The sequence below is a fragment of the Fundulus heteroclitus genome, unplaced genomic scaffold (genome assembly GCF_011125445.2).
Source record: "Fundulus heteroclitus isolate FHET01 unplaced genomic scaffold, MU-UCD_Fhet_4.1 scaffold_92, whole genome shotgun sequence".
Classification (NCBI taxonomy): Eukaryota; Metazoa; Chordata; class Actinopteri; order Cyprinodontiformes; family Fundulidae; genus Fundulus; species Fundulus heteroclitus.
The window spans coordinates 418849-433127 of record NW_023397384.1 but is presented as its reverse complement, the minus strand read 5'-3'; the positions used below and the strand labels follow the sequence as shown (position 1 = coordinate 433127).

Here is a 14279-nt window from a genome sequence, read left to right as displayed (position 1 = left end):
TAAGCTTTGATTCTGGCAGAACATTACCCTTTAACTGACTTAAAATTAAAAAAGTAATGTGAAACAAAAGTACAAAGGAATAAAATTTAGTATATATTCCAGAATTGTATATTAAAAAAATGTAAAAATACTAGGTGGAGTCAATGATTTTTCTAGATAGAAAACAAATCTATACCAACTGTTATATTCTGTTTTTGATACAGCACCACACAACGCCACTGTCGAACTAAAATACAACATAAAACTCAATGTAACAACAAGACAGCAAAACAAAGACCTAAAGTTATATATAGTAATCATCTTTATTGTCATTGAAACATACATTACAACAAAATTTGTTCTCTGCTTTCAACCCATGGGGAGCAGTGGGCTGCCATGTGTGGCGTCCGGGGAGCGTTCGGGGGTTAAGGGTCTTGCTCAGGGACCCACAGTGCAGGTGCTGGGGATCGAACCGGTTACTTGCATCCTTGTCTGAGTGTAAGCGCGCTGCTCTAACTACTAGGCCACCACTTCCCATACACCGAGACACAGCTCGGTAGGCAATTTGGGGTTAAGTTCCTAGCCCAGGGGCACATCAACATGTGGTTGAATCACATGTGTGTGAATCAAACCCACAACCTTCAGATTGCAAGACAACTACTCAACCAATCAAGCCACAGTCGCCCTACATATAACATGTAAACAGACCTCGCTGGCTGACCCATGCTTAGAAGTAGAAATGAGGACCTTATAAATAATCTTTAGCATCCTTTGACTTCTTTTAAGTCAAAGTAGCCCTTCTGGCTATAATGTGTCACTGCTCATGTTACACAGTTGGCATGCACCTTGCACAGGTGTGCCAGCAGAACCAACATGACCTAATAAAGTTCCCACCTGAGATTTTCAAAATAAATGTCCCAAATGACACATACAAATATACGTAATGCAAAGAAAAATACAGTAACTAAAAGGTGTGTTATGGTGGTCCAGGTTAGGGACAAATAAGGATCCTGTCCAGCAGCACTGGCTCTGAGCAAGATTTGTTAATGGCTGATTCTGTTTTGCTGTTGCTCTGGTAATGATGTTGCCTGTTGAAATCCCCACCGTTTACTGAAGTTTCTGAGTTGTTGTGATATATATTGTGGGCCATTATCAGAGATCACCAAAAACAGAATACCTTGATGTGGGAAGTGAGCTTTCAGTTTCTTTATCACGGTGGACAATTTTGTGACCCATCCATCCATCCATTTTCTGACCCGTTTAATCCCTCATGGGGTCGCGGGGGTTGCTGGTGCCTAATCTAATTTTGTGACTTCCATGTAAATTGAATTCCCAAGTAAAAAAATAATCCACTGTGATGAGATGAGTCCTTGTTTTCAAACAAATCTTTGCCCACCTTTGCCCGAGGCCTGTTTGGCACTTCAAATGACATGGGTGTTTCTTTTTGATGTATTTCATCCACAGATCTCACACTTAGCTACATATGATTTGAGCTAGTCATTTATGCATTGCAAAGAGAGAAATTCTGTTATCCTCCGTGAACATCCTTCTACACATGGGGGAGATGAATGTATGCGGCCCATAACGCTTGTTCACATGGCATCTGGAATAAACGCGTGCTTGCCTCTGAAGACTATTCCATCCTGGTGGCTGTAATGAAAAGGAAGACATGATTTGATCTGGAACTTGTAATTTGTTATTAGGCCATCCTCAAGTCATAGTGTTAATGAAAAGTAGAGTGTTCTTTTCTTTTCTGTGGCTGTTCTTATCTCATGTAGTCTGCTGTAATTGGTGAATATTGCATATTAACTGTCTATAATGCAGCTTCAACATGCATGCTCTGCTAAAGGGTTTCTCCTATGACAGAATTTTTTCCTGGCACATATACGATTTCAACATCATACCTCTGTATGCACAAAATCATACCCTGAAGCCTTTAGGGTGTGCTCAGTATTGTTGTTTTTTTAGGATCCTGGCTGGATGGAGTGGCAGACCTGCAGCAAGTAGCACATCCACTTGTCATTCCCAAGCATCTTCTGCAGTGCTAGAAGAAGCAGCAGGACAACCATTCTACGCCTGATGATTCATCTGGGTTATGTCTTAATTTTGGAGCATTTGACATTTGTATTTTTCAGACCAAGAAATCCCTCCATGTGTCCGGCCCCAATTCCATTCGCCGTCTTTGTGTGTCAGGTCTCTCAACACTTTGCACTGATCTGACAGGTGAGGGCAGTACTTGGTTAGGTAATTTACCATCCCCATCAGTCTTCGTACTGCTTTGACATCTACTGGTGCCGGCATCTGATCAACGGCACGCATTTTCATTTTCTGAACATGGCTTGAGTCTATTTGCAATCAGACAATGACCGGTTTATGTAGTCTCCCTATGTTTCAGTTTGAATTTGTCTACATTCAGTTTTATATTCTTTCCTCTGCATGTATCTAAAAACTGTTTCACTTCTGTGATGATTTTGCTCTGCTTCCTCTTGTGTCTTCCCTTGTCCTGTGGTCAAAATGTCCTCTGCAATAATGTACATTCCAGGTAAATTGTCCAATGTTTGTGTTAGTTTTGCTGAACTATTTCAACCAAAATCCACACATGACATTACAGACTGTAAACAACTTAGCTTTTGACAAACCTGGCAAATGCCTTAAAAGTTGACAATGGAAAGTGTCTGCGCTTTAGTGCTTTGTTCAAGGGTTTGGGATCAATACATACTCTTTGTCATAACTCTGGTGTGTGACTCTGTTTGTGTGGCTGAGTGAATTATTCCTGCTTCTGCGGATCTTGGCTGAATTGTGTGGCAGACCTGCAACAGGTAACACACCTGCATGTCATTGCCAACCATGTTCAGCAGTGCTGAAAGGAACAGCAGGACAGGATTTCTGCAATTTTACGCCTGATGATTCCACAAAATTGGTCAAGTCAAGCCTCTGAGAACTTCCCACGATCATTCTGAATTAGTATATAGTTTTTTATTTCCTTCAAAATCCTATTTATATCTGTCGTTGTTCACCCTCAGCTTTGTGACCAAGATGCTTATCTGGATTCCCTCCAAGACTTTCATGTTGAAAATAGATCCGGAATTCAACGTCTCCATGGCCATCCTTGTGTTACCCCCTTCCCCCAGAAACCTGAAAGCTCACCTGCAGGCTCACTGCCTCCACTCTGACCTTCTCCATCCTAACAAACAATAAGCCTCCTCTTACAAGCTCCTACAAGTGTTTTTTTACTGCTTCTAACACCATCTCTCCCTTTCAGATCCTGCGGAGCTCCCAACGCCTCTATAGGCTACACACTTTCTAAATAAACGTCTTTGAGCTGGTATCTCTGAGTCCTTCTGGTGATTTCTGCATGTGGGCCAGGAACAACATGTCACCCTTGGGTTGCCATTCTATTTTTGTACAGCCACCATGGCACTAATCCAGTCTGGACTACATTCCACAGGTGTTATGATTCCTGTGTTGCAGCTCTTGTAGCTCTTCACTAAGTGGCTTTGTTAAAGTCACTGGGACCTGTCTAATTTGTAACTGTACTGGATCCTCTCCATTTTACACTAAATTCTCTGTGTTTAACCCATCCCATAGGGAGCAGTGTGCTGTCCCATTGAGGGGTGCATGGGGAACAATCTGAAGTCAAGACTCTTGCTCAGGCATCTAGAGTGGCAGGTTGGGCTTCGACCCAGCAACCTTTGCAGCCTCTCCAACATCCAAATGCCATCTCAAGTGAATACATCAGTATAGGTTGCCTTCATTTATTCTATGGTCCACTGTTCTTCTCCAGATTTTCTGTTGACTGTACTTTCTATTGCCACGATGATTTCATAGTGCACTTTAATCAGGTTTATTGCCTCATTAGCTCAGCATGCCTTCCCAGCAGTTGTATTGCATCGTTTGCAAAACCAAAGAATGAAGAAAAATAGAGAGCAAAAAGTTAAACGCTGAATTGACGACAACAATGCAAATTGGAGAACAGTAGGAGAACCCAGCAGAGTGAGAGAAATATACCCTGATGTCCTCCAGTAGCCTAAGCCTATAGCAGTATAACTATAGAGGTAGCTCAGGCTAACATAAGCCACTCTAACTATAAGCTTTGTCAAAAAGGAAAGTTTTAAGTTTAGTCTTGGTCTGCTTAGTCTTGGTCTGCCTCACAGACCAAAACTGGGAGTTGGTCCAGTGCCACTGCAGCCCTTTAATAGTTTTAGATTTTATGTTTTATGTAGTTATCTTAACATGTACACCCCTGGGAGAGGTTTAGCCAGTTAGTGAGACAGCATTTAAGGACGCCTGTTTCCATCACTTGCTGCTCTGCTGCTGGAGAAGACACATTGCTTCCCCAAGTTCCATTGCACTTCTGGTATGTATACTTTGTAAATAAGCATTATAAAAATAATACTTAAAAATTGTGTACCACACCATTTCCTGCCTCTGCATCTCTCCTTCCGCACCTCACATACTCCAACCACTAAAGGCCAGCTACATGACACACACCATGAAGACCAAGGAGCTTTTAAAACAAGGCAAGACTAAGCAAGTTTATTTATAAAGCAGTTTTCAGTAACAAGACAATACAAAGTGCTGTACATAAACTAAACAAAAACAGGGGAAAAAAAAGCATGGCAGAGACAGAGGACATTGCAAAGGCAAGCACATTGCATTGGAATAGTAGCAGCAGGTCAGCTACAGTATAAGACAAGTTGGACTACAATTCCAACATTAACATTTAAAGGCAACTCTAAACTTTATCCTAGAATTTAGGGAACTCAGGATTTCAGCACCTTTACAGTCCTCTGGGAAATTGTTCCAGATAAGTGAAGCAGAAAAACTAAATACTTCTTTATGTTTGGTTCTAAGTATGGAGAGTAGGATGGAGCCAGAAGACCTTAGTGGTCTGGAGGGTTGATACACAGATAAGTCTGTGATTCAGAGAGTCAGTGTAAGGACTTTAGAATTGGGGTGATGTGCTCTACTTTCTTAGTGAGAACGCCGGCAGTACCCTGGAAAGACGCCGGCAGAATTTTTTTAGATCGGGCCGACCACCTCCTTATCAGGAATTGGACGGTCGGTTGAAAATCAAACATGTTTGAAATTCAGTCGGCCCTTGTGAGTGATCGCGAGCGCGTTCTGCTGTTGAAGCAGAGTTACGAGCCGATTTGCCCCAACCTCATGCACAAACAAGGAAATCCTCCTTCGTCTTCTCAGACGAGCAACTCGTAGAATTGCCAAGGCAGCACGTTTCGCTCTAGTGAGCATCAACACTTCCACCTTTTTCTTCTTCTAGTGTTGACATTTGGCTTCCTGGTGGTGGTTTTTAATGTACAGTGTGAGCAGTCAGCTGCATCAGAGCGTCAGGCTGTACAGTGTAAGAACAGATATTGTGAGCAGTGAACTTTTAAACCCTGCGGTTTGAGCTGTATCTGAGTACAACGACTGAAAATATTGTACAGTGTAGGCGCGGCTTAATATACATTGCATTGACACCTTAATATACAGTCTCCCCACAAAATGTGCAACAATTTAAGCTACACACTAAGATCACTTTCCCAATCATTTTGTCATAGCAACCACTAAAAAATTACCAATAGTTAGTGAGTTGTAATTCTAGCTTAGTATAAAAAATTTTTCTGTCTTTATTTTTTCTCATATAACGTAGATGAATCCAACATTTCCCTTTTACACACAGCCATAAAAAGTTTTAAGTTAATCAGTTGAACTCTTAGCCTAATAAAATTTGAGGGGCTGACAATTGACATTGACCAATACCATTTCATAGTGACACTTGATGTAGCTGTGTTCAATAAAAGCCCAATTGTGCAGAAACACACCCAATCTGGCAACACTGATTGTATCGCTGACTTTGCAGTAATCCATCATAATGAAGATGCATATAATGCGACAGTTAAGAGGAAAACTAAATTTTAACAGAAAGAAACCTCCAAAACCAGGCTCAGTTGGTTCTTGGAGAGGATCCGGGTAACTAAAATATCTGCCTCCCATAATACTTTTATAAAATCTAGGAACCACTACACCTGCAGTCTGTGAGTGAAGTGCTCTGTTAGGAATGAGGACTGTAAACCATCCAAGCCTGGTCAATTGTTAGGGAATTGGCAACATCATCATTTACAGCCATCCATTTGATTCAATTATATGAAAGAAAAAGGATAAATATGCAGCCCCATGAGGCACAGTTCTACGTTTTGTCATAGGAAAGAGACAACATGATGAAATAGGACTACTCTGATAAACTGTAGGTGTAAAACTGATGCCCCCAAACTGCAGCATGTTGAAACAGTTGAAAAGAGGACATTGTCATTGGTAAGAATCAATATAGACTTTAAGGTTTTATATTGTCACGTCTTCTTTTTTCAACATTTGGCGTTTACTGATCTACAATGGGCAACATGTTGCCAGCCAATTTAACTTTTTTAAAAAAAAGAAGCTACACTTCTCACATACTTCTGTTTGCCTACTGTGTTGCTCCACCTTTTTCCTGGCCCACTGCAACACAAAATGTTTGGCATTGACTATTGTCATGTGTCAGATTAAGAAGACACTCTCTAGGTGTCCCGCATCCTCCTGATCATCAAGGCATTCAGCAAACCTTTCAGAGGGTAAGAAAATCTAAAACTTACAGGTTACTAGAATAGAAGAAATATTCTAGCAACACTAATACCTCTATAGTCATCTGTGTTTCTTTCTTAATTCCAGATTCCTGTACTTTATTACAGCATACAAGTGTAACCAAGTTAATTTTAATGTTTTCTGATGAGACTCTTCTGTCAGAATAAAAGTACTTTTTGAAAATAACCTTTAAGTAGGTATTGAACAAAATAATAAAAAAATATAGAGAAATGTGGGCTTAAAGAAAAGCAAGTAGGTATTGAACATGCTTTTCTTTAAGCCCACATTTCTCTATTTTCTCTATATTTTTTACTGCTCAGATGTAATATTCTAATCTTATTTGCTGTATTTTCATTATGTGTAAGCAGAAAAATCTTTACAATTAACAGAAATAAAGGTTTGAAAGCACCAGTCTTTGTGCAATAGCTTCACTTAGGCAACTGAGTTACTGAAATAAATTAACTTTTCAATAATAAACAAATTTATTCAAATGTACTTGTATATGCCCTTTTGCATTTCTTTCCTTAATATAAAGTCAAATATAAAAATATACAAATATAATGCTAGAAGATATGTGTCAGTGATTTTATATATAATTTTACAAATTAACAAATTTTGTGTGGCAAAGAAGCCTTTTAATCTGGAGAAGTGTCAGTAGCAATTTGTACAAAGATTTCAGTGTATAAACAGAAGGGGGACTGAGTTCCAGGTAGTAGGTGGACAGGTACAAAGAAGTCTGCAATCTTTAGATGCTTGGGATAATTTTTTCTGTTGACATAGCTTATTTTCGGTAACCATTTGCATTGAAAATGAAAATGACTCATTGTTCCTTTCACATGTTGGCAGCAGCTTCAACTCTATGTCACAGTGAACAGCCAAGTGCAATTCCAGGATACTTAGGGTATGAAACAAGTGCTTTTCACTCAGGTGAACCAGTTTGGTGAGATGCTAGCTCACTGATAAGCCAGCAGTATCCTTGTTTCAACTGAGTTGTTTTGAACAATTTTCTTCCTCACCACAGGTATTTCTGTTCATTTTGTTGACCTCGTGAAAAGGGAATGCATGTGTTTTTTAACATATAAAGCTTGAGAATCAGAAGGCATTAGACCAGGGGTCACCAACCTTTTTGAAACGGAGAGCTATTTCATTGTTATATGAAGGGCTACCAGTACTGACCTTTTAAACTAGAAAAGTCAGAGTTCACCTCAACTTTATGTAATAAATAAATACTTTGTTAGTATATATTCCATCCATCCATTTTCCGAACCGCTTTATCCCTCATGGGGTTGCGGGGGGTGCTGGTGCCTATCTCCAGCATTCACTGGGCGAGAGGCGGGGTACACCCTGGACAGGTCGTTAGTATATATTGTCATTTTTAAATTTATATAAATGCAAGTGTAATTAAACAAGAAGAGAAACAATAAAATAAAGTTTTAGATGAAGCTCACTGGTGGATAGTGCTTTTTTTTTTTAGAAATGCCGTGGGCATCACATGTGATCCTCGGGGACTACTTGGTGAAGTTGAAACTTGCCTTAGACATTTTAATAAATGTGAATTACTTTTCGGAAGTGTGTTGGGGCTTGCGTAGTGCTTTGAAAAATATTCCTACACATTAAACCGTTCCACATTTTATAATATTCTAACCTTTGAAGCATTTTATTAAAAATTTATTCAAATCGTGCTTTGGGAAATAAAAATCTACAGTATATCAAGTGCCCTTTAGTCTAATACCCCCAAATTAAATCTGGTGCAACCAGCTGCGTTCAGAGCAATTCACCTATTTAGAAAATAGAGTCCAGTATAATTCTTTGTTAGAAAACATTAGAGAATAAGCAGCATCAAGAAAACCAAGGAACACAACAGATTGGCCAGAGATACAAATATGACAGAAAGCAGGATTAGTTTATGAAACTTTTTCACAAGCTTTAAGCATCTCAGAGCTCTGTTCAATCAATTATCAAGAATCAAGAAGCTTTATGTGTTACCATAATTAAATTTTTGGTAGGGCAGACACTGACTAAGGATGCATGTTAGACACGCAGTTGACTGGAAGAACTGGGAAATATAAAATGAAAGAGTTTGGGTGGTAAAATTCATTAAAGGTTTATTTATAAGCTTTTAAAAAAAAAAAAAAAAAGACAACATTCTACATGTTGTTAAACCAGATGAAACAAAAAAATGGAATTAACAAGCTTAAATAAAACAGCTTCTCAGCAAAACCAACCCAACAACAAGAAAATACAAAACAGGGAGAAACACTAAACTCTATAACTGTTCAAATGCAGCCCCTCTGAATGTGGCTTTCAGAGTGTCTTTTAAAGGGCTTCTATGGCTTCTAGAAATGGTCCACACAGGAGCTCAGTGTGTCAGATGGGGGTCCAGTATCCTTACAGCCAATCACAGGCGTGTGCTGCCACATTCATTTCTGCATGATTAACTCCGAGTCCAGTCTGCACTACTGGGTGAACATTGGCAATCGTAACACAAGACAACAGTTTCATGTGAAAACACCGACCTGCTTTAAATATGTGTCACGTTCTATTTTTGTTATGGTGAATGCAGACATTGCATGCTTTTAGTTCACAATGGATCTTATTCTGGGAAGAAGTCATGCATTGCTTTAAAATGCTCCAACCTGAAAGACAACTTTTTATGCATTCTTCCATGCTGCACTAAAACACTCTTTATTTTAAGCACTTAATAAGCTTGTTGTTTATTCTCCTTCCTCACTGAAAGAAGTCAGAAAAAACCGCTGGAGACATTTAATATTTTACAGCTTTGCAATGTTATCTTTTATGTCCTTAACAGGTATAATGGAAAAAAATGAAGAACCTCCTGCAGTTACTGAAGATACCCCAGCGCCACCATATCCTGGTCCCCCTTTAGACCATAATGTGGTCATCAATCAGCCTGCACCCGAGGCTCATCACAATGACCAGGCAGTATCTCAGCCTGTTACTCAGCAATGTCCCCAGCCTGATGCTCAGCAATGTCCCCAGCCTGTTAGTGAGCAATGTCCCCAGCCTGTTTCTCAGCAACATCCCCAACCTGGTAAGACATCAGGTATCATATTCAGTGTAATTTCTATTACATGCTTTTTTTCTGTTAATACTGTCAGCAATCTTCACATGCTAAAAGCTTCTTTTTTTCTTTTCTTTTTACCAGTTTATGCATTCAGTTAACTCTAATATGTTTTTATACTTGATTTTGAGTATTCAAAGTTATTTTTTTGTGTCTAGCTCAACAGCCAGTTTTACAGTTTGTTACACAACAAAATCAAAATGCCCTGCCAGGTGAGTATCTTGTAATTTTTTTTTCAAAACTGAAAATGAGTTTGAAGTTTAACATATATATATATATATATATATATATATATATATATATATATATATATATATATATATATATATATATATATATTAGAGTTTAAAAACCAGTGGTGTATCTTTAACAAAGTGTGATTAACAGTGAACCAGATAGTGGTGATGCAACCGATGCCCACTGATGCTCCAGGGAGAATGCTATGTCCACACTGCCAGGTCAGTGTTGTGACCTCCACCGAATACAAAGTGGGCATACTCACCTGGACCATTGTTGGAGTGCTGTGTATTTTTGGGTGAGTAAAGCCTAAAACATGAACATTTTAGTTCAGACCAACTATGTCAATTGGTCAGTGATTACCTGAGAAGTAGAGAAACAGCAAAGTTATATACTGAAGCTTTGAGTATTTTCACCAATGAATTACATATATCTCACTGTATTTAATGTTCCAAGACCAAGTAAAACAACAACTTGTTGAAAATCTGAAAGTTTAAAAAAGTTAATTGAAACTTCTACTGGGTGTCTTGCTCTGCCCTAGCGAGGCTAGAGCAAGACACAGAATCCCCAGGAACAATCCTAAACCAGGCGGTGCACACAAGCGCTAGTAAGCCAGCTAGAGAGGGCAGGCAAGGAACAGGTCCAAAGGGTCAGCAGGCTGAGCGACGAGAAACCACATGGAGGCAATGAGTGCTTGAGTGAGGCAGATATATGTAAGCAGAGTGACAGGTGAGCTGAAGAGCATGGAGTGGAGAATGATCAGTCCAAACAGTCCAAAAAGAAAAGGAAAAAATGATAACACATATGTTTTGTACATTTCTTAAAATTACCCTACTCAGTTGTACATGTCTTTGTTTGCTTGAACATGCTACTTTTAACAACTGTACAACTTTGTTTCTTATGTTGTAAATGTGGTATTGGTACACATGAATTTCCCCACTGCGGAATAATAAAGGATTATTCTATTCTAATCAATTCTTTTTTGTCTTTTGGCGTTTCCTTTTCAGGGCTTGCCACAGCAAGTCACCTGTCTCCATCCAACCCTATCTTCTGTATCCTCTTCTCACACAGCAGCTACCTTCATGCCCTCTTTAATTGAATCTATAAATCTCCCCTTTAGTCTTCCTCTAGGCCTCCTGCCTGGCAGTTTCAGCATCAACATCCTTTTAGTGATGAACTCCCCAACACCAGTACAAACTATCTCAGTCTGACCTCTCTGACTTTATCTCCAAAACATCTCACACGAGCTGTCCCTTATTCTATTCTATTCTATTCTATTCTATTCTATTCTATTCTATTCTATTCTATTCTATTCTATTCTATCATTTAATGTTCAGTCCTAAGGTCATCCCTTTGTAAATATGTTTCTGTTCATATCAAAAAGCAGAGGGTCATAAACAAATACAAACACAAAAGTGTAAAGCTCTAATTAAAACTGCAGATACAGCATCAACTCTGGATTTGTCAAGCAAAATTAAACCTCTATAAACTCAAGCACTGATTGGAGTTTATGATCATATCTGGACTGATATTTGCTTTCCTTCTTACAACTTTACAAACAAATCATGGTGAAGGAGTGAGTTTGCTCACCAGCTTTAATCAGTAATACATTAACGTGCACACAATAAATTATTTTTCTATCTATTTTAATCCTGTCCTCCACAACAGGTGCTGGCCTTGCTGTTTGATCCCTTTCTTTGTGCCGGCTTGCAAGGATGTGGAACATTCCTGCCCGTCATGCAACAATGTCCTGCACATCTACAAACGCCGCTGAAACACAATGTTGAATCCCGCTGATTAAGCAATGTCTGCTGAACCTCTTTAAAGGTGGACTGTAATACATTTATTAAGTTTTCCCAGATATCCTTTTACAAATCATAAAAAAATTTACATTAATGTGGTTTTTGTATATTGAATGGTGTTTAATTTTTTAACAGATTTGATATAGTATAATCATTGAATTCATGATCAGAGGAATCTTTTTTTTTCTTCAAGCAAAACTTTGCTTATTCCAATGTTATCAAATGGCCTCGATATTGATAACAAACACCTCTTTAAAAATAAAATGAATTTAAAAAATTAAAAGTTTATTTGTTGACCTTTGCAAATATCAACATGCACAAAATATATATATTTTTTTGGAACATTAATCACATTAAACATTTTGAAAGATATTTAAACTTGAATTTCATGAAACATTAACAAATTATATTTTCATGTAAAATTAAACATGATAAAATCCTTTTAAAATCATGCAGAATGACATCACATGGAGATTTACATTTACTTGATGTGTACTTGCTCTAAAACCATGCTTGAATCATGACTATTCAGCAAATCGAATACTAATCCTCACTAAAATGTTTTTAAATTTGTTTTCCTATGTGTTAACTCTTTTGAGATGTATTAAAATTGTGAACACATAAAATCACTTTAAAAATAAAAAGTTATATGAAGTGTATATTCTATTCTTTCATTGGGCTGAGGATGTGGTTCAGTTTGGAAAAGTAGATTTCTTCTACTACAAATAATTGATTTGACGTTTATTCAAAAACACAATAATTCTCACTATGTATAAAATAATAAAACAAGATGCTAAAATATTTTTTCATGAGCTGTAACGTTTGTTAAATTTTTCTTTATCCTCTCAGTTTACCTTGCACCATAGTATGTGGCCGGAGGTTGCTTTTACCTCAGCGGCAACTGCAGATGTGGTGTGGTGACCCAGTGGTTAGAGCATTATGCTTGTGTTCAAGAGGTTCTGGGGTTCAACTCCCACGGACTGCCACTCTGGCTTTCTGAGCAAGACCCTTAACCCCAGATTGTTCCCTGGGTGCTGAACAGTGGCAGCCCACTGCTCCCCAAGGGAACAAATTTTGTTGGAATTTATGTTGCAATGACATTTATTGTATCATCATGTATCATTTCTAGCTTCTGTTTTTGCACGGTAGGGGAATTCCTGTGTCATTACGACTGATAATCAAATAAATCAAGAATAGAACTTAAAATTCTACTTCTCCCATATAAAACCCTTAATAATCAAGCTCCATCATATATCAGAGCTCTGATTACCCCATATGTTCCTAACAGAGCACTTCGCTCTCAGACTGCAGGTCTACTGCCGATCTGTTAAACACTTTCATCTTGAGCAATAGGAAAAAGTGGAATGCACACAGGAAGAGGAGAGGGATCACAGGTGGTTGGTGAGGAAGTAGGAGACACCAGCACACCTGACATTTGGTCATGTGATGAGACCAGTCTAGGAGTGCAAAGTTTAATACGTGTGTTACTGTTAATGGGGAAGGAATTTTAAGTTGGTTGGTTATGTTGAGTTATATTCAGAAGTTATTCCTTTGCTTATGTGGAGCAAATGAATAGTAAGGAAATAAGGATACACATTATTTGGCAGTCTGTTTTAATATGGTACCTTTAAGTTACCCTGAGTCGTAATAATGGTTAAGCATACAAGTGGGAGAAGTGGAAGAGAGAGATGGCCGTTAAGTAAGATAACATAAATTACTGTTCATAATAAGGCTCTGCCACTAGAAAAGAGAAAAAGGTGTTCTGTAACTAAGAAGATGTGAGTTGGAAAAAATGTAATATTCCTGCTGTGCTATTGCGTATAATGTTTTATATAAAAAAAACAGTAGTTCAAACCACATAGACAACTGTTATATCGGCGAGTGCTCTATGAGTTGGGGGTTGGGGGGTGTTTACTGATATAGCCAGTGAGTATACTAAGACATTACACTTCTTCACCAGCAGAGGGCAGTGTATGACAAGAGATGAGAGGAAGAGAAGAAGAGAAAAATGAACTATACTAAAAAAACTATACTATCTGCTTCTTCTTGATTTACCAACACCACAAAGCCAATAAAAATAATTTCACTGCGGTTGAGATATTTTTTATTAAAGTTCTCCTCACCTCTGTAATGACTGAGACAGAATCCTATATAAAGGTGTAAATATTAACATTGTGACTGAAAACAGCCTGTAGAGCGGTTTACCTCGGAAACCTGCAGTGACACTCTCCAACACACAGTTTCAAAGCAGACAGAGTTCAGACAGGATTTGCTTATTTTATTATTAGACGTGTGATCCAGATATTTATCCCAGTGGATTACTTCTTAAAGTATCCATAACAATTTTGCATGTACAGATATAGAAACATTTAGATTTTTTTCCTCTTATTTATGTTTCATTTAAAATGATGTATGATAATTTACGATTTCTAACAGATATCTTTAAAGTGTCAACTGGGGGTGGGGGACGGAGGAGACGGGGGATGGAGGGACAGTGGTTGGGGAACAGGGGCTAAAGCAACATCGAGGACGCATGTCCCTCGTCTAGGGACTCGTGG

The 14279-nt window shown here is 38.4% G+C and overlaps 1 protein-coding gene across 3 annotated transcripts; it reads left to right on the top strand.

Moving 5' to 3' along the window:
• The first annotated feature begins 6524 nt into the window (after positions 1 to 6524).
• LOC105917091 (lipopolysaccharide-induced tumor necrosis factor-alpha factor homolog) lies at positions 6525 to 11970 on the top strand. Of its 3 annotated transcripts, XM_036134860.1 has the most exons (6): positions 6525 to 6590; positions 9410 to 9583; positions 9632 to 9652; positions 9841 to 9894; positions 10070 to 10217; positions 11588 to 11970. In XM_036134860.1, exons 2-6 carry the CDS (start codon positions 9415 to 9417, stop codon positions 11691 to 11693), a joined length of 498 nt encoding a protein of 165 aa, XP_035990753.1. In that variant the 5' UTR covers positions 6525 to 6590; positions 9410 to 9414; the 3' UTR covers positions 11694 to 11970. The 3 variants fall into 3 exon arrangements, with proteins under 3 accessions (XP_035990753.1, XP_035990751.1, XP_035990750.1); XM_036134858.1 differs by having other exon boundaries at positions 9410 to 9652; XM_036134857.1 differs by having other exon boundaries at positions 9410 to 9664.
• The last annotated feature ends 2309 nt before the right edge of the window (positions 11971 to 14279 follow it).